General features: G+C 42.3%; 1 protein-coding gene across 4 annotated transcripts in view; it reads left to right on the forward strand.

The window, feature by feature from the left end:
* The first annotated feature begins 848 nt into the window (after positions 1-848).
* The window catches only part of LOC120995680 (interleukin-1 receptor type 1-like), an 88,546-nt gene continuing 69,538 nt past the window's right edge, over positions 849-19,856 (forward strand). Inside the window, exons 1-3 of one of the 4 annotated variants that reach the window (XM_040425035.1) lie at positions 920-1,145; positions 1,572-1,665; positions 18,697-18,775. In XM_040425035.1, coding sequence (XP_040280969.1) covers positions 18,706-18,775 — 70 coding nt within the window. In that variant the 5' untranslated portion in view covers positions 920-1,145; positions 1,572-1,665; positions 18,697-18,705. Of the gene's footprint in view, positions 1,146-1,571; positions 1,666-18,696; positions 18,776-19,856 lie in introns of all 4 variants that reach the window. The other 3 variants (XM_040425037.1, XM_040425036.1, XM_040425033.1) reach the window with 3 other exon arrangements.

Genomic DNA, 19,856 nt, shown 5'->3' on the forward strand with positions numbered 1-19,856 from the left:
GCAGCTCATATATTATGGCGGGGGTTACCTTACATTACAGTTGGTGTTACCCTGGGGATAGTACACCTGTGGAGACAGCACATCATGGAGATAAAGCACTGAGCAGACCCCGCTCCCGGGCCTGTGTGTGAGCCAGCTCGTACAGCACAAGGGGTAGGGGGAGCCTGTACACCGTCGCCCATCACACCTTCCCAGGCCCTCTTACCGCAAATACAGGTAAATATTAATTTTCCAGCGGGAAGATGGTGGGGCCATGCTGGGTTGGATGGGGACCTCCGGGGCTGAGCATGAAGTCATAACCCAAAGAAGAGGACCTTCACAGTGTAGCATCTGCACACTCAGTTCCCACCTGCTGCAGATAACAGTTTTGCTCATGACGTGACGCCACGCCATACAGCGCTCCAGACGTGCTGCCAGGGCCTGCCCCCTGTTATGAAGATTTTAAGCCACATCCCAATGTGAGTCCAGACTTAACTGCAAAAATGAGGACTTCTGGCCATACGTTCTGGACTTGGGCCGGATGGAGGACCAGGAATCTAAAAACCGGACGTTTGGCCACCCTAATTGTAGTGCACACAGGGGACTATGAGAAGACCAGGCCTAATCTCCATGTTGATGTATGTTCATTCTTTATTGCAGATGAATATGTGACTATAGACTGTAAGCCCCAATCTCTCCAGTGTTAACTCCTTGGATACACAACTTTACTCTTTTCTTGATTCTACTCATTTATTAGACCTGCTTTATATGAGCTCTAGAAGAAAGAATGGCTGCAGAAAGAGTTAAAAAACCAGCTACTATTGAAAGTATTGCCAGCTACAGGCAGATCAAGAGCTGGAAATGCTGGGAAATGAATCTCTACAAACATGTTCTGTGATGTCGTAATCTTCAACGTCTCCTCCTCCTCCCTTGCAGGAAAAAAGAACTTCCAACAGTGATGTCGGCCAGCATGCTGTATAGAAGGTGAGTACTGAGGAGCTCTGAGACGTCCTATAGTGCCAGGGCTGCCTGCCCCACACAGGGCATACCTCACCCACAGAGGAAAGCTGCCAGTGTCCTCTTCTCCCCAGGACCTACCTTCTCAAAGTTGCTGTAGAGACTCCCATATTCAATCATCTGGTAGCATCTTTCTGCTGTGTGAGCAGGTAATATTTGAATGTATCCGTACGGCGGGCGCCCAAAGAAAATTTTACTTTGTGCTCTGGGGTACTGCACAAACTGTACCTTATCCATGAAGGCGCTGGATGTACAGTAGAAGATAGATTAAGAAGAAGGAAACTAGAAATATCCATCTTAATGTTTGTATATGTAAAAAAAAGTTTAGTCAACTTATAAATGTAATGTATTTCTTCTATTTATCTTAAATTACAATCCGTGTTAAATTCTTGGGCTTCATTCACAGTTCTGTTGGCTTTATGGCTGAATTGTTTTGTGCTTTGGTGATTTGCATTCCAAACTCCAACAGCCATGAGTTTGCTGGAACATTCCCACAATCTCAAAAAAGGGATGGGACTTAAATCTCCAGATTTTGAAGTTTTCAATATTTGTAATATGACTTCTGGTCATAACAGCAGACACTGTGGGATCCTGCAACTCTTGTCCGGGTTCAGATGATCTCACTGATAAAAGTAATGAAGTCTGGAAAAAAAATCAATAACTCAACATGTAAGTTTGCTAAATGAATGCTTATGTATACCAGTACACTTACTGGGGGCATAAATATTTCTGTGATTGCCTCTTTAATGCTCCCCTCTGCAGGCTCCAGTGTTGTTCAGGCTATAAGGCCTAGTTCACACAATTGTTTTTTTTTTGCGAGTGTACGGGCCGTTTTTTTGTGTTCCGTATACAGTCCGTATACGGAACCATTCATTTCAATGGTTCCGCATTAAAAACAGAATGTGTTCCGTAAGCATTCAGTTTCCGTATTTCCGTTTTTCTGTTCCGTTGAAAGATAGAACATGTCCTATTATTGCCCGCAAATCACGTTCCGTGGCTCTATTCAAGTCAATGGGTCTACAAAAAAAATGGAACACATATGGAAATGCATCCGTATGTCTTCCGTATCTGTTCCATTTTTGCGGAACCATCTATTGAAAATGTTATGCCCAGCCCAATTTTTTCTATGTAATTACTGTATACTGTATATGCCATACTGAAAAAATGGAACGGAAAAACATAACGGAAACACAACGGAACTCAAAAGTGGAACAACGGATCCGTGAAAAACGGACCGCAAAAAACTATAAAAGCCATACGTTCGTGTGAACTAGGCCTAAGAGGGAGCAGGGATTTCAGGGAAGGGATAGAGAGGATCATTGCAGCTGTAATTGTATGGCTGCACAGTTCTCTCTAGGATCAGATAGAGCGATTGTTTTACAGTGTATAATGGGATATGGGAATAAACAGGTTTGTAGATTTGCTAAGTGATTAATACGTGTTTTTAATGAGCAGTGATAAAAGGATGTATAACATCAGCTAATAAACAGTAGGTAAATAAGGTAGTCCGATCTTGATAACCTCTCGTTGTGCATGCTTATGCCCAAGGTAGTGGATAACAAAAAGATAAGGTATCGTATTCAGAAAATACAGTATCTTTAAAGCATAAATAAATCTTTGGCGCACTCCAGGTATCAGCTGTAAGTAGGGTTCCAACCCTGTTATCAATAATAAATACAACTACAGCTCTTTAGGTTTTGATCTTGATAGTAGAGTTTTTTATTATGCAACATACGGCAATATTCATGCGTGACGTTTCGGTTCGCAGGCCTTCCTCAGACACTATGCCGCAGTTGTGAGAGCGTCAGACACTCTCTCAATTCACATGTACCATACATGACTTCCTCTAAACTGCGTCTTCCTGCCTTATTCTCCATCCTCTTAGTCACAACTGCGGCATAGTGACTGAGGAAGGCCTGCGAGCCGAAATGTCACGCATGAATATTGCCGTATGTTGCATAATAAAAACTCTACTATCAAGATCAAAACCTAAAGAGCTGTAGTTGTATTTATCTTTAAAGCTTAAGGCAGGTTTAGAAGCTCCGATGTACAGCCGATTGTCGGGAAGAAAGCATTCCTTTCCGACAGTTGGCTGCTCGTTCAGTGAAGGAGACCACTGAATTTACATGAGAATGAGGAATCACTATTGCGATTGTTCGTCCCCATACAGAATTATTGTTTATGGCTGGCAGATCGCTGTTTAGACTGCTGGCCAGAAATGATAATTGGATCACCCGCTGAACAAGCATTTTGGGAGATTGGCAGCACATTTAGATGGGCAGATTCCCGATAATCTGCCCGATTATTGGGCAGTGTAAATCCACCTTTAATCTCTATGATACAAACCTGGTATTTAGGGGGAGATTTCTTAGGGTACTTTCACACTAGCGTTTTTCTTTTCCGGCACTGAGTTCCGTCCTAGGGGCTCAATACCGGAAAAGAACTGATCAGGTATATCCCCATGCATTCTGAATGGAGATAAATCCGTTCATGATGCATCAGGATGTCTTCAGTTCAGTCTTTTTGATTTTTCAGGACGGAGATAATACCGCAGCATGCTGCGGTTTTATCTCCGTCCATAATTCCGGAACACTTTCCAGAATGTCGGATCCGGCATTAATTTACATTGAAATGTATTAGTGCCGGATCCAGCATAAAAAATACCGCAATGCCGGATTCGTCCTTCTGGTCTGCGCATGCGCAGACCTTTAAACATGTGAAAAATAAATAGAATGACAAACGGACAGACGGATCCGTTCTTGCAATGCATTTGTGAAATGGATCCGCATTCGGATCAGTCTACAAATGCTGTCCGTTTGCATGCTGCAAGTGTGAAAGTAGCCTTAAACTGGTGTAAAGTAGAAACCAATCTGATTAATCTTTATAAAGGTTAGTCTTCTCCACATTTTGTGTTGAAAGGCGAGTTCTCTTTGAGGTAACTATCACTCACTGCTCATATACACAGGGTGGAAAATGTTTTTTTAAAAGGTGTAGAATATCTATTCTGGAGCTTTTCTACACAACCATGACAACTTCACAGTTGATTACTGTTGAGGGAAGTGTTATATTTAAATATATACGTATATATGCCCTGACATATATGCAAATATATTGGCCCTTTTTATGGGCCCGTCCAGGTGGGATATGTGTGTATACATGGAGATGTACAGTATGTATGCCCCCTTGGAAGCATGCATTTCTATGTATATAATATATTATATGGGTGTGCTTATTGCTGTGTGTGGATGTATATATGTATATATATTTATTTATGGATGTGCACCAAACATCTATGAATATATATACAGAATATGTATGTCTATGTTCCTACCAGAAGATTTGTATATACACTCACCTAAAGAATTATTAGGAACACCATACTAATACGGTGTTGGACCCCCTTTTGCCTTCAGAACTGTCTTAATTCTACGTGGTATTGATTCAACAAGGTGCTGATAGCATTCTTTAGAAATGTTGGCCCATATTGATAGGATAGCATCTTGCAGTTGATGGAGATTTGAGGGATGCACATCCAGGGCACGAAGCTCCCGTTCCACCACATCCCAAAGATGCTCTATTGGGTTGAGATCTGGTGACTGTGGGGGCCATTTTAGTACAGCGAACTCATTGTCATGTTCAAGAAACCAATTTGAAATGATTCGAGCTTTGTGACATGGTGCATTATCCTGCTGGAAGTAGCCATCAGAGGATGGATACATGTTCTCATTCTGTTTACGCCAAATTCGGACTCTACCATTTGAATGTCTCAACAGAAATCGAGACTCATCAGAGCAGGCAACATTTTTCCAGTCTTCAACAGTCCAATTTTGGTGAGCTCGTGCAAATTGTAGCCTCTTTTTCCTATTTGTAGTGGAGATGAGTGGTACCCGGTGGGGTCTTCTGCTGTTGTAGCCCATCCGCCTCAAGGTTGTGCGCGTTGTGGCTTCACAAATGCTTTGCTGCATACCTCGGTTGTAACGAGTGGTTATTTCAGTCAACGTTGCTCTTCTATCTGCTTGAATCAGTCGGCCCATTCTCCTCTGACCTCTAGCATCCACAAGGCATTTTTGCCCACAGGACTGCCGCATACTGGATGTTTTTCCCTTTTCACACCATTCTTTGTAAACCCTAGAAATGGTTGTGCGTGAAAATCCCAGTAACTGAGCAGATTGTGAAATACTCAGACCGGCACGTCTGGCACCAACAACTATGCCACGCTCAAAATTGCTTAACCTTTCTTTCGCATTCTGACATTCAGTTTGGAGTTCAGGAGATTGTCTTGACCAGGACCACACCCCTAAATGCATTGAAGCAACTACCATGTGATTGGTTGACTAGATAATTGCATTAATGAGAAATAGAACAGGTGTTCCTAATAATTCTTTAGGTGAGTGTATATATATATATATATATATATATATATATATGTGTGTATGGATGTGCCCCAAGCATCTATACACATATCCTATACAAATAAAGATCCCCCCTGTCCGGGTGCCCCCCCCCCTCTTCCTGCATCCCTGCAGGAGATGAGAAGGTCACCAGATGGCTGGACAATTATGTCCAGCTTCTGGTGACTTCAAAAGGCCCTCCCTCTGTTATCTGCATACCTCCGGTGCGATAATTATCGCGCCGCAGGGTATGCAGATGCGCTACAGGTGGAGGATCCCTCCGCCTGGAAGCGTGCTCCAGGATGCGCGGGCCGGTGCGGTGACGTCATATCACCTCGCCGGCCTACGTGTTCTTGCCGGCGCATGCACACCGCAGCACGGGCTGCCTCGGGAACGAGCGCCGCCGAACTTACATAGTCCGCTGGCACTAAGCGCAGGGGTCACTTTTGACCAGCCCCCAGCCGGAGAGGATCATCCCCTGGACAAAACTAGCACCCCCTGGACAACGAGCATATACCGGCTGAGTATTATTATTCCCCCTATACCACCAACGATTCCCCTGCATTAACCCTTACTATTCCCGCTATACCACCGACGATTCCCCTGAATTATTCCCCTGCATTAACCCTTATCATTCCCCTGCCCTATACCACCAACGCCCCTGTATTTACCCTAATTTACCCCTGCATCTCCACACCCCTGCACAGTTAACCCCTGCTCCTCTGGATTCTCCCCTGTTAAGTCCCTGTAATACCTCCCTTGGGATCCCCTGCTATATCTCCCCATCATCTACCCCTGATCCCCTGGTATCCCTTGATACCCCTTCACTGCTGCCCTGCCTGCCTCAGCTGCAGTGAGTGTATGTTACCCCTCGTTACTTCATTAGGGACAGCTTAGAGCCAGGTTGGGTGAGCTGCTAAAGTGTATATAAGTGTTAAGTATAGCTAGAATTTGGGGGTGAGTATTTGAAGTGGGATTGTGTCTAGTGTAGTTAGTACCGTATTGCTGTGTTATTATATTGTGTTTATTACAGTGTTGTAGTGTTATTAGAATATTGCTGTATTACGGTATATATATATAAATATATATAGAGATGAAACAAGGACAGCACTCCAAGTAGAAAAGTGGTATTTAATCACCCATGCAGATGGCAACGTTTCAGCTCAAACAAGAGCCTTTTTCAAGCAATGAACACAGTGTATGCTGGGGAATATATAGTCCAACCCCCATTACATCATCATAAAATCAATCAACAGTAAAATTTACAAAATTTAAAGTGCAGAAGTGCATATGCAGTATCAAAATATCAATACATATGTGTCATAACCATAGGCGATAAGATCGCTGCAGTGATATATCAAAAATATAATACACAGTGTATATATTATAACATCCAAAGAGGTAATTGGTGATTGGGGACAGGTGTGCACAAAGAGGTGGGAGGGACAAGAAATGATAATGCTGCAAAAAAACGAGGAAAAGCGGTGACCTACCCAGCGCTGTTCATCGTGTCCAACATGTCACATACCGCTGGATCCGGCGTCCGGGCACCTACACTGCGCAGACGCCAGAAAGCGTCCAATCGCGGCATGACGTCACCAGTAAAAACGGAAACATGCGCACTGACATGCGCACTACTGTTGGAAGTCCTGGTCGGCCATTTTACTAAAGGTAATAACACTGTAGATGCGCATGTCCATGTGAGAATAGACAGGGCAGCGCAACACGGGAAAAAATATACCGTGCTATATAAAATGGGTTCCTGGGGGCAAGACGAGATACTGTGGCCCAATTGGACACAGAGCCCATCTTAAATGAGCGATAAGTGCAATGGAGACCGCACCAGAATACGCCGCGATCCTTACACATACCGCTCATAGATCCCCCATGAATCCATCATGAATCTATATCCTGCAGTGTGGACTGACACAAAATGCCACAAAAACACCACAATGGGCTAACCGAACCAAAACCATATAAGGCACAAAAAACCCCTCTTATAAATAAGTAGAGACATGTAGACACAATGTGTATGCACCGGGTACGTCCCACTTCTCATTCAGCAGCGACATTCTTATCTGTGAATATAAAAAAGAAAAAGGAGAATCAAAAAATGGCTTAATAGTGTTCAAAATACAATATGTAACACAAGAAAAGAGGCGCATATCACATATGAAACCATCGGGGGCAAACCGCTCATCTAAACGTAAATCCCCGGATTGTAATCCACATTAAGCCCATTGGGTCTCAGACTATTAAGAGTGTAGATCCAAAAGAGCTCTCTCTTTCTAAGGATCAGAACCCTATTACCCCCACGTCTAGGCATGGGTACATGATCAATAGCCCAACATTTAAGATCTTTTTCGGAATGTTTAAATTCCGTAAAATGTTTGGCAACAGGGAGGTCTTTTCTTTTTTTGCGTATAGATAATCGATGATTATTGAGCCGCGTCTTAAGATCGGTTGACGTTTCACCCACATATAGTAACTTACATGGACAAATCAAAACATAGATCACGTAATTAGAACTACATGTCAGGTGAAAGCGGATGGGATGTGAAACTCCAGTAATAGGATGAATAAAAGCACTGCCTTTGCCCATGTATTTGCAGTCAGTGCAGCATAGGCAAGGAAAACTGCCCTTACCATGTGAGGTCAGAGCGGTTTGTATAGACCTGGATCTGGGGCCAGTATCTGCTCTGACAAGCTGATCTCGTAGGCTTCTGGACCTGCAATATGAAAATAGGGGGGGAGATCTAAATTCCTGGATCTCGCTGTGACAACCTCCCAAGATACCCCAATGTCGCTTGATGATGCGGTTAATCTCTTTACTCTGTTCCGTGAATTTGGAAATAAAGGGGATCCGAGTCAAGGACCCCTCCGGTGACTTCCTTTTAAGGAGACTATTTCTATCCAGATCCCGGACCTTATTGATATGGGAATCCAATAATTGGGTAGGGTACCCCCTTTTTTTAAATTTGCTGGCCATATTGTCCAGAGAAGAATCTAGCTTGTCAGGTTCAGAGACAATACGTTTGACCCTAAGAAATTGTGAAAAGGGTAAGTATTTAAGTGTATTACGTGGATGGCTACTGTTGTAGCAGAGAAGGGTATTTTTGTCGGTTGGCTTGGTGTAAAGCTGGGTATGCAGTTTACCCTCTTTAAATATAACAGTAGTGTCAAGAAACTGCAATTCAGTTTCCGAATGGACCAAAGTAAACTGCAGATCCCTGTTCACACTGTTTAAAAATTGGTGGAACTCAAGCAACTGAGCAGCACTACCAGTCCATATGAGGAAGATGTCGTCAATGTATCTCCACCACCGCAGCACATGGCTGCGGTGGTGTGACACATGGACGACATCCTCCTCAAAGCACCTCATGAAGATATTAGCGTAGGTGGGTGCTACGTTAGACCCCATTGCCACGCCTCTTTTTTGTTGAAAAAACGTATCCTGGAACAGGAAATAGTTATGTCGTAAGACAATCTGTAATAAATCAGTGATAAATAGCCTAGCAGCGAGTGTATAGGGTGAAGACTCAAGCATGCGGGAAATGGCGTCAACACCTAAATCATGGTTGATAGAGGTATAAAGCGAAGTGACGTCAAAGGATGCCAGATGGACCTCATGGACACCGGTAAAATCAATCTCATTTAATTTGCATAGGAAGTCAGTCGTATCTTGCACATACGACTCAGCCCCTATTGCAAATTCATGTAGAACCTTGTCCAGAAAGATGGCAATACAACTAAAGATGGAGTCCGAGCCGGAGACGATAGGTCGTCCGGGAGGATCAATGAGGGACTTGTGCACCTTTGGTAGTATATATAGAACCGGAGTCACCGGATGGTCTACAGTGAGAAAGGTGCACAAGTCCTCATCAATAGTACCCGCCAACATGGCGTCTGTCAAACATTTCTGGATAAGTCTAGCGATCTCAAATTTAGGATCAATCTGTAAAACAGAATAAACATTGGCGTCATCCAACTGACGCTGGATCTCAGCCACATATTTACCGGTGTCCATGATGACCACTGCGCCACCCTTGTCCGCAGGCTTGATTGTTAGTGAAGAATCTTTTCTTAGTTGATCCAATGCTTCAATTTCAAACCTGGATAGGTTTGGATGTTTAAAAGCAACATTATTACAACTCAATCTGTAGGCAGAAACATCAGATTTAACAGCCGTGATAAATGCATCAATAGAGGCCTCATTAGTACATGGGGTAAAGTTACTCTTCAGGGACAGATCGAGGCGTCTCAGGGAGAACTCGCTAGCCTGAGGCGCCGCGATCTGTGTCCTGGAGTTGAACCACACTTTTAATTTAATTCTGCGAAAAAAAGCATAAAGGTCAGCATCCAATTCAAACCAGTTAGGAACAGACATAGGGCAAAACGAAAGTCCTTTGTTTAGGACACTCACTTGAGCCGAAGTGAGCGTCCTAGATGACAGGTTAATCACCGTCACTTCCTCTTGTTGGTCAGTGACTTGCTGGTCTGTGCTCTGGTTTTGTTGTTTTTGGGCTTGACCGGTTCTGAGATGTCGACGACCCCCTCTTCTGGTCCGCCCACGTCTTTCCTTGCTGAGTCCATGTTGTTCCCTAAAAAAGGGGAAGATAAGGTGGAGGTAGCAGGTGTATTCCTTTTCTTCTTCCTGGGATCCTTGTAGTTAAAATTGCCACTATCAGACTGCCAGGTGTATACAGCATCTCTTTTATAATCCTCGGAGTCACGATTCCACTTGGACCTTTTACCTTCCTCCAGCTCCAATTTGGCTCGTGTCATATGAGCATCAACATTATCACTAAACAATGAATACTCCTCAGCAGACATGGATGACCGTAGGGTAAGGTCAATATCCGCCGTATCGGAGGCAATAGTGATTAATTCATGCTGAAGATATTGAATGTTCAATAGAATGAAATCAAGGGAGTATCTATTCGATAATGCTTCAAACTTTTTGCAAAACAATGCGTTGTGAGCAAATAAATTAGGTCTCAAATTGGACCTCATGCCACGTGGAATCCTTTGTACTTTGAAGTATTCCCCAAGTGTGGTCATATGCAGGCGAAGTGAAGCCGTCTTTTTGGACAGGAACTCATATCTTTTTTATGAGATCAAGGATAGAGGGGGTGTTTAAAAAAGCAGCATCTCCCCCAATGTCATGTAATATGCGATCCGTCTCCTCCTGGGAGTACATAGAGCCACATGGAAATTCGGTATCAGCCATGATGGAAAATAACGTTCAAAATAAAATGCCGTGCTCAGCCACTGAAGCGGTATATCAAAAAGAAAAATAATGGCGGCACTGGAGACAGGTAGTATGGGTGCTACGTCCAGGGATATAGCTGCTTACCCCAGATGAACAGAGATGAAACAAGGACAGCACTCCAAGTAGAAAAGTGGTATTTAATCACCCATGCAGATGGCAACGTTTCAGCTCAAACAAGAGCCTTTTTCATCTCTGTTCATCTGGGGTAAGCAGCTATATCCCTGGACGTAGCACCCATACTACCTGTCTCCAGTGCCGCCATTATTTTTCTTTTTGATATACCGCTTCAGTGGCTGAGCACGGCATTTTATTTTGAACGTTATTTTCCATCATGGCTGATACCGAATTTCCATGTGGCTCTATGTACTCCCAGGAGGAGACAGATCGCATATTACATGAAATTGGGGGAGATGCTGCTTTTTTAAACACCCCCTCTATCCTTGAGCTCAAAAAAAGATATGAGTTCCTGTCCAAAAAGACGGCTTCACTTCGCCTGCATATGACCACACTTGGGGAATACTTCAAAGTACAAAGGATTCCACGTGGCATGAGGTCCAATTTGAGACCTAATTTATTTGCTCACAACGCATTGTTTTGCAAAAAGTTTGAAGCATTATCGAATAGATACTCCCTTGATTTCATTCTATTGAACATTCAATATCTTCAGCATGAATTAATCACTATTGCCTCCGATACGGCGGATATTGACCTTACCCTACGGTCATCCATGTCTGCTGAGGAGTATTCATTGTTTAGTGATAATGTTGATGCTCATGTGACACGAGCCAAATTGGAGCTGGAGGAAGGTAAAAGGTCCAAGTGGAATCGTGACTCCGAGGATTATAAAAGAGATGCTGTATACACCTGGCAGTCTGATAGTGGCAATTTTAACTACAAGGATCCCAGGAAGAAGAAAAGGAATACACCTGCTACCTCCACCTTATCTTTCCCTTTTTTAGGGAACAACATGGACTCAGCAAGGAAAGACGTGGGCGGACCAGAAGAGGGGGTCGTCGACATCGCAGAACCGGTCAAGCCCAAAAACAACAAAACCAGAGCACAGACCAGCAAGTCACTGACCAACAAGAGGAAGTGACGGTGATTAACCTGTCATCTAGGACGCTCACTTCGGCTCAAGTGAGTGTCCTAAACAAAGGACTTTTGTTTTGCCCTATGTCTGTTCCTAACTGGTTTGAATTGGATGCTGACCTTTATGCTTTTTTTCGCAGAATTAAATTAAAAGTGTGGTTCAACTCCAGGACACAGATCGCGGCGCCTCAGGCTAGCGAGTTCTCCCTGAGACGCCTCGATCTGTCCCTGAAGAGTAACTTTACCCCATGTACTAATGAGGCCTCTATTGATGCATTTATCACGGCTGTTAAATCTGATGTTTCTGCCTACAGATTGAGTTGTAATAATGTTGCTTTTAAACATCCAAACCTATCCAGGTTTGAAATTGAAGCATTGGATCAACTAAGAAAAGATTCTTCACTAACAATCAAGCCTGCGGACAAGGGTGGCGCAGTGGTCATCATGGACACCGGTAAATATGTGGCTGAGATCCAGCGTCAGTTGGATGACGCCAATGTTTATTCTGTTTTACAGATTGATCCTAAATTTGAGATCGCTAGACTTATCCAGAAATGTTTGACAGACGCCATGTTGGCGGGTACTATTGATGAGGACTTGTGCACCTTTCTCACTGTAGACCATCCGGTGACTCCGGTTCTATATATACTACCAAAGGTGCACAAGTCCCTCATTGATCCTCCCGGACGACCTATCGTCTCCGGCTCGGACTCCATCTTTAGTTGTATTGCCATCTTTCTGGACAAGGTTCTACATGAATTTGCAATAGGGGCTGAGTCGTATGTGCAAGATACGACTGACTTCCTATGCAAATTAAATGAGATTGATTTTACCGGTGTCCATGAGGTCCATCTGGCATCCTTTGACGTCACTTCGCTTTATACCTCTATCAACCATGATTTAGGTGTTGACGCCATTTCCCGCATGCTTGAGTCTTCACCCTATACACTCGCTGCTAGGCTATTTATCACTGATTTATTACAGATTGTCTTACGACATAACTATTTCCTGTTCCAGGATACGTTTTTTCAACAAAAAAGAGGCGTGGCAATGGGGTCTAACGTAGCACCCACCTACGCTAATATCTTCATGAGGTGCTTTGAGGAGGATGTCGTCCATGTGTCACACCACCGCAGCCATGTGCTGCGGTGGTGGAGATACATTGACGACATCTTCCTCATATGGACTGGTAGTGCTGCTCAGTTGCTTGAGTTCCACCAATTTTTAAACAGTGTGAACAGGGATCTGCAGTTTACTTTGGTCCATTCGGAAACTGAATTGCAGTTTCTTGACACTACTGTTATATTTAAAGAGGGTAAACTGCATACCCAGCTTTACACCAAGCCAACCGACAAAAATACCCTTCTCTGCTACAACAGTAGCCATCCACGTAATACACTTAAATACTTACCCTTTTCACAATCTCTTAGGGTCAAACGTATTGTCTCTGAACCTGACAAGCTAGATTCTTCTCTGGACAATATGGCCAGCAAATTTAAAAAAAGGGGGTACCCTACCCAATTATTGGATTCCCATATCAATAAGGTCCGGGATCTGGATAGAAATAGTCTCCTTAAAAGGAAGTCACCGGAGGGGTCCTTGACTCGGATCCCCTTTATTTCCAAATTCACGGAACAGAGTAAAGAGATTAACCGCATCATCAAGCGACATTGGGGTATCTTGGGAGGTTGTCACAGCGAGATCCAGGAATTTAGATCTCCCCCCCTATTTTCATATTGCAGGTCCAGAAGCCTACGAGATCAGCTTGTCAGAGCAGATACTGGCCCCAGATCCAGGTCTATACAAACCGCTCTGACCTCACATGGTAAGGGCAGTTTTCCTTGCCTATGCTGCACTGACTGCAAATACATGGGCAAAGGCAGTGCTTTTATTCATCCTATTACTGGAGTTTCACATCCCATCCGCTTTCACCTGACATGTAGTTCTAATTACGTGATCTATGTTTTGATTTGTCCATGTAAGTTACTATATGTGGGTGAAACGTCAACCGATCTTAAGACGCGGCTCAATAATCATCGATTATCTATACGCAAAAAAAGAAAAGACCTCCCTGTTGCCAAACATTTTACGGAATTTAAACATTCCGAAAAAGATCTTAAATGTTTGGCTATTGATCATGTACCCATGCCTAGACGTGGGGGTAATAGGGTTCTGATCCTTAGAAAGAGAGAGCTCTTTTGGATCTACACTCTTAATAGTCTGAGACCCAATGGGCTTAATGTGGATTACAATCCGGGGATTTACGTTTAGATGAGCGGTTTGCCCCCGATGGTTTCATATGTGATATGCGCCTCTTTTCTTGTGTTACATATTGTATTTTGAACACTATTAAGCCATTTTTTGATTCTCCTTTTTCTTTTTTATATTCACAGATAAGAATGTCGCTGCTGAATGAGAAGTGGGACGTACCCGGTGCATACACATTGTGTCTACATGTCTCTACTTATTTATAAGAGGGGTTTTTTGTGCCTTATATGGTTTTGGTTCGGTTAGCCCATTGTGGTGTTTTTGTGGCATTTTGTGTCAGTCCACACTGCAGGATATAGATTCATGATGGATTCATGGGGGATCTATGAGCGGTATGTGTAAGGATCGCGGCGTATTCTGGTGCGGTCTCCATTGCACTTATCGCTCATTTAAGATGGGCTCTGTGTCCAATTGGGCCACAGTATCTCGTCTTGCCCCCAGGAACCCATGTTATATAGCACGGTATATTTTTTTCCGTGTTGCGCTGCCCTGTCTATTCTCACATGGACATGCGCATCTACAGTGTTATTACCTTTAGTAAAATGGCCGACCAGGACTTCCAACAGTAGTGCGCATGTCAGTGCGCATGTTTCAGTTTTTACTGGTGACGTCATGCCGCGATTGGACGCTTTCTGGCGTCTGCGCAGTGTAGGTGCCCGGACGCCGGATCCAGCGGTATGTGACATGTTGGACACGATGAACAGCGCTGGGTAGGTCACCGCTTTTCCTCGTTTTTTTGCAGCATTATCATTTCTTGTCCCTCCCACCTCTTTGTGCACACCTGTCCCCAATCACCAATTACCTCTTTGGATGTTATAATATATACACTGTGTATTATATTTTTGATATATCACTGCAGCGATCTTATCGCCTATGGTTATGACACATATGTATTGATATTTTGATACTGCATATGCACTTCTGCACTTTAAATTTTGTAAATTTTACTGTTGATTGATTTTATGATGATGTAATGGGGGTTGGACTATATATTCCCCAGCATACACTGTGTTCATTGCTTGAAAAAGGCTCTTGTTTGAGCTGAAACGTTGCCATCTGCATGGGTGATTAAATACCACTTTTCTACTTGGAGTGCTGTCCTTGTTTCATCTCTGTTCATCTGGGGTAAGCAGCTATATCCCTGGACGTAGCACCCATACTACCTGTCTCCAGTGCCGCCATTATTTTTCTTTTTTCTTTTTTATAAATATATATATATATGTGTATGTGCGTGTATAACCCTTTGTATATATATATATATATATATATATATATATATATATATATAGTAGTAGTATTAGATGTGTCATTGTATAATAAATTCCTTTTATTGTTCAAAGTACAGCATGTAGTCTTTTATATTATATCGCCGCCATAGTATAATAGTAGTAATAGTACTAGTGTGAACGCATGTAGTTCAGGAATAGAGTGAGGAAATCAGTAGTGTTTGTTTAATTGGTATAAATAGGCGGAGGCATCACTAGACGACTCACGCCTATTTATGAATATTAATTATTGAGATTTGCATAAATATCAATAATTAATATTCCCTTTAACAATTACACTTTTACTTACTACCACAGCAAAACATAAAATCACAAGCTCTTTCCTTATATAGAAATACTGTATTTACAGTAGAAAACACGTGAAACCCTGAATTCAACCCAACACTGAATTGTGATTATTCATGTCTCTTAAAAATACCCATACATCTGCTCCTGTCAGGCATTTATAGCATATTCTTGTCAGGAACATATACAGCCACCTTCCTGTGTTGGCTACTTATCAGCCAGCACAGCGATGATGGAGGAGATCTGAAACAGTATTTGCATCAGATGCATGGGTGTTCCAGAAGGGCTGCCATGCTAACCAGACAAGCACTGGCTGTTTTGTCTATCTGTGAATCTGGTCACTGGGTTAATCAGGAACCGGCTCAGCACCCAATACCAGGAAAAGGAAATGTGTCATCAGAAAATGACCTATTTTTTACATCACGTTTTTATGTTTAGTATATTTTTTAAGTATTTTTTAAAATGGTATTTTTAATTTTCCATGTCAATATTTATATTTAAACAAAAAACATAAAATCCTGTAGTTTTTGCACTGGCCTCTAAGTCTAATATAATAGACTTCACTTCATAATCTGTATAGATCACTTTACTGAAGTTACCTGCTTATCTATACACAGAGGTGATATCATTACAGATAAGACAGGATCCACCATTCACAATAGATGATTGTCAAAGCTTATCTATTCTTTCCTTGTACAATGACCCCCGCACAGGTCACAGAGCATGCCTAGAAAACTCTCCCAGAAAAGTCAAGGAGGTCCCCTCCTGACCATTTCATCTATGGACCATGGGGCTGCTTTCAAGCAATTTTCTTAATGCTTTCTAAATGCTGTTTAAAACAGCTCAGGCAAGATGACCGCCCCCATAATCATGTTCAGGAAATAAAATAAAAATCTGGAATCAGAAAATAAAAAGATGTTAAAAAAAAAGGGAGTGTGTTACTATTTGTTTAAACTGGCATAGAAAAAAAACGTTGACACATTTCTTTCAAGTCAGGCGCTTACTTGTCAGTGGATATGATTCTTTGAATCCATCTTCAGTTTGTTCTTTTTGCCCAGAACATTGCTACATCCCTGTTGGACATTCCAGTACGCTAACCCTGTCTTGTTTCAGGATTTACCCCTTTTAACCTTTTTTTTTTGTCAAGTATTTTTATATAAAAAAATATATATATAAACAATGTGTTTAATAAACAGGACTTTGGTGAAATAATTATCAAGACTAGGATAATATACGATCTCATCCATTACTAACATAACTCCCATACCCTATTCACTCCCGCCCCTCCGTGCAGTCACCATAAAAACATCTCAGTGAAAGGCAGGTATGTACTACAAGAAAACATTTGCTATATTAATATATCCGCAACAGGGCTGCCGAGGCCAATCCTGGTTTGGCTTTCCAGACTCACCACTGTTTCTCGAACGTCTTAATAGTGCTCCGCTTTAAGTACACCTTCCACTCCATAAAGATCGTATTATTAACATTTTGAATTACCTCTATTACATTCGGAGGTGTGGAGTCCGTCCAATACTTGCAATAAGCTTTCTAGTTGAATAGAAAATCTTAGCTATAGTCAATTTGGACATATCAGCCATAGAAATATCTGATACATAACCCAGGAGCCCAACCAGATCACCCCTTGTAACTGATAAGATTACTACTGATTCTCCTGGCTTTGACTCTGCCTTGTTCTACTCTCCTGCTACTCTTTGGCATCTCATACCTGTGAGCTTGCACCTGTTTTATGCTGCCTTACTCCCCATATGTAACCTGGGTTTCTAGCAGGCAAGTCCAATAGGTCTCACAGTAGGCTCTGGTGAACACCTAGGAGTAGCCTTAGATCTTCTAACGAGAGTGGTAAAGGAAGATAGGTAGCAGATTAAGGGTCCATTCACACGTCCACAATTTTGTTCCGCATTTTGCGGAACAGAATTGCGGACCCATATCATTTCTATGGGGCAGCACTATGTGCTGGCTGGATCCGGAACTGCGGATCCGCACTTCCGGGTCCGCAATTTAGATCCCGAAAAAAATAGTAGATGTCCTATTCTTGTCCGCAATTGTGGACAAGAAAAAGCATTTTCTATGAGAATGCCGGCGATGTGCGGTCCGCAAAATGCGGAACGCACATCGCCGATGTCCGTGTTTTGCAGGTCCACGGATCCGTGGATCCGCAAAACACACACAGATGTGTGAATGGACCCTAAGAGATTGCTGGTGGTTGTCCCAGATGATGACCCTGTATTTCTTTCTCACCTGTGCATTCATAACGATTGTTGGCTGAATTCACTAGTAAAGCACTTGGCACTCATTCGATCTGGTATAGCTTTTGGGAAAATTTAATGAATGACAAACAACAGAGATTATTTTAAGCATTAAAGTAGGCATATTTCAGGTGTACATTGCGGCGCAACGGTCTAAAATTGTGGGCGGGGAAGGGGATGGTGACGGGCCGGCGGGCCTGTCTCTTTTATCATTTTCTACGCCTGTTTTAGACGTAGAAAAAGGTCTAAAACGTCTAAAATGCTGATCTTAATAAATGTGCCTCCTAGTGTAATGTCTTGAGCCTATTTTGCACCTTCCTCAGAACCTGTAATAAAAATATGTGGATAAATTGATGTGCCATTTAAGATGGAAATACCCCCATTAATGCAGCATATCAGTTGAATCATATTTTTTGAAGACTGTATCCTGTGTCTGCCCTGTATCATATGGGATCCAGAATACTGGATAACACAGGTACTGTAGTAATGATATTGATAGGATTTTAAATCCTCTAACTAGCCTTGTATTTTATCATTTGATTGCTTCATTGCATATGTAGATATTGCAGTGTGCGTGCAGAAGTCGCATACTCATAGCAGCGCTGTGTGTTAACGATTGTTTGGTGTCCAAAACACATTTTGCAATTTATTTTCTGGCAGAGAGAATATAAACGGATAGATAGCCAATATTGCATTTTCATTTACAAGAGTCCACATAATGTTCCTAAGGTTGCAGCAATACCTTAAAGAAAAAATTTTACTACTGTTATTTCATATTGATTTAACTGCTGTTACATTATATGATTATTATATCTTCTGAATTCTTTTGTATTTTTCTCTAGGTCCATAAAATGTTAGGTCACCTGTTTGTTTTCACACTTCACATTCTGACTCTGACATGTCTGCCTGTAGAAAATGCTGGTAAGCGCAATACAACATATTCATGACATAAAATAACAAGATGAAATGTATTTTCTTTTCCAACATACAGATGTAGTAGAGCTGACTTGATAAGATGCTGCAAATATGCTATGACAATACTTATTGGTGTATTACTAGTTAACTAAGTTAACATGGTGTATTACTAGTTAACTAAGTTAACATGGTGTAGCTCTGGATTATGAAAAGACAAACGTATTTCTTTAATGTGTAAGTTTTGGTTGCTGAATGGAAAAGCACAGTATGCTACATTTTTGCATCCTTTTTTTTTCTCACAACATACTGTATATGTTAAACATGGGACAAAAGCACAATGTGAACACAGCCTTAGCTGTGCAACATTAAAGCCTTATTCCCACCTTGTAAAGTGATGGCAGTTTGGTAGGATATGTCATTGCTTTATGATCAGTGGAGTCCTGTCCCCACATATTAGAAAGTGATGGTACAGTATCTCACAAAAGTGAGTCCACCCCTCACATATTTGTAAATATTTTATTCTCTCTTTTCATGGGACAACACTGAAGATCTGACACTTTGATACAATGTAGTCAGTGTACAGCTTGTATAACAGTGTAGATTTGGTGTGCCCTCAAAATACTCAACACACAGCCATTCAAGTCTAAACCGCTGGCAACAAAAGTGAGTACACCCCTCAGTGAAAATGGCCAAATTGTGCCCAATTAGCCATTTTCCCTCCCTGGTGTCATGTGACTTGTTAGTGTTACAAGGTCTCAGGTGTGAATGGGAAATGGGTGTGTTAAATTTGGTGTTATCGCCCTCACACTCTCTCTTACTGTCACTGAAAGTTCAACATGGCACCTTATGGCAAAGAACTCTCTGAGGATCTGAAAAAAAGAATTGTTACTCTACATAAAGATGGCCTAGTCTATAAGAAGATTGCCAACACCCTGAAACTGAGCTGCAGCATGGTGGTCAAGACCATACAGCGGTTTAACAAGACAGGTTCCACTCAGAAAGGGCCTCTCCATGGTCGACTAAGGCCTCTTTCACACGGGCGTCGCGGGTGAGGGCCGGATACGTTTATGGTGCATTGCGGGAAACC

Source organism: Bufo bufo, chromosome 3 (genome assembly GCF_905171765.1).
Source record: "Bufo bufo chromosome 3, aBufBuf1.1, whole genome shotgun sequence".
Lineage (NCBI taxonomy): Eukaryota > Metazoa > Chordata > Amphibia > Anura > Bufonidae > Bufo > Bufo bufo.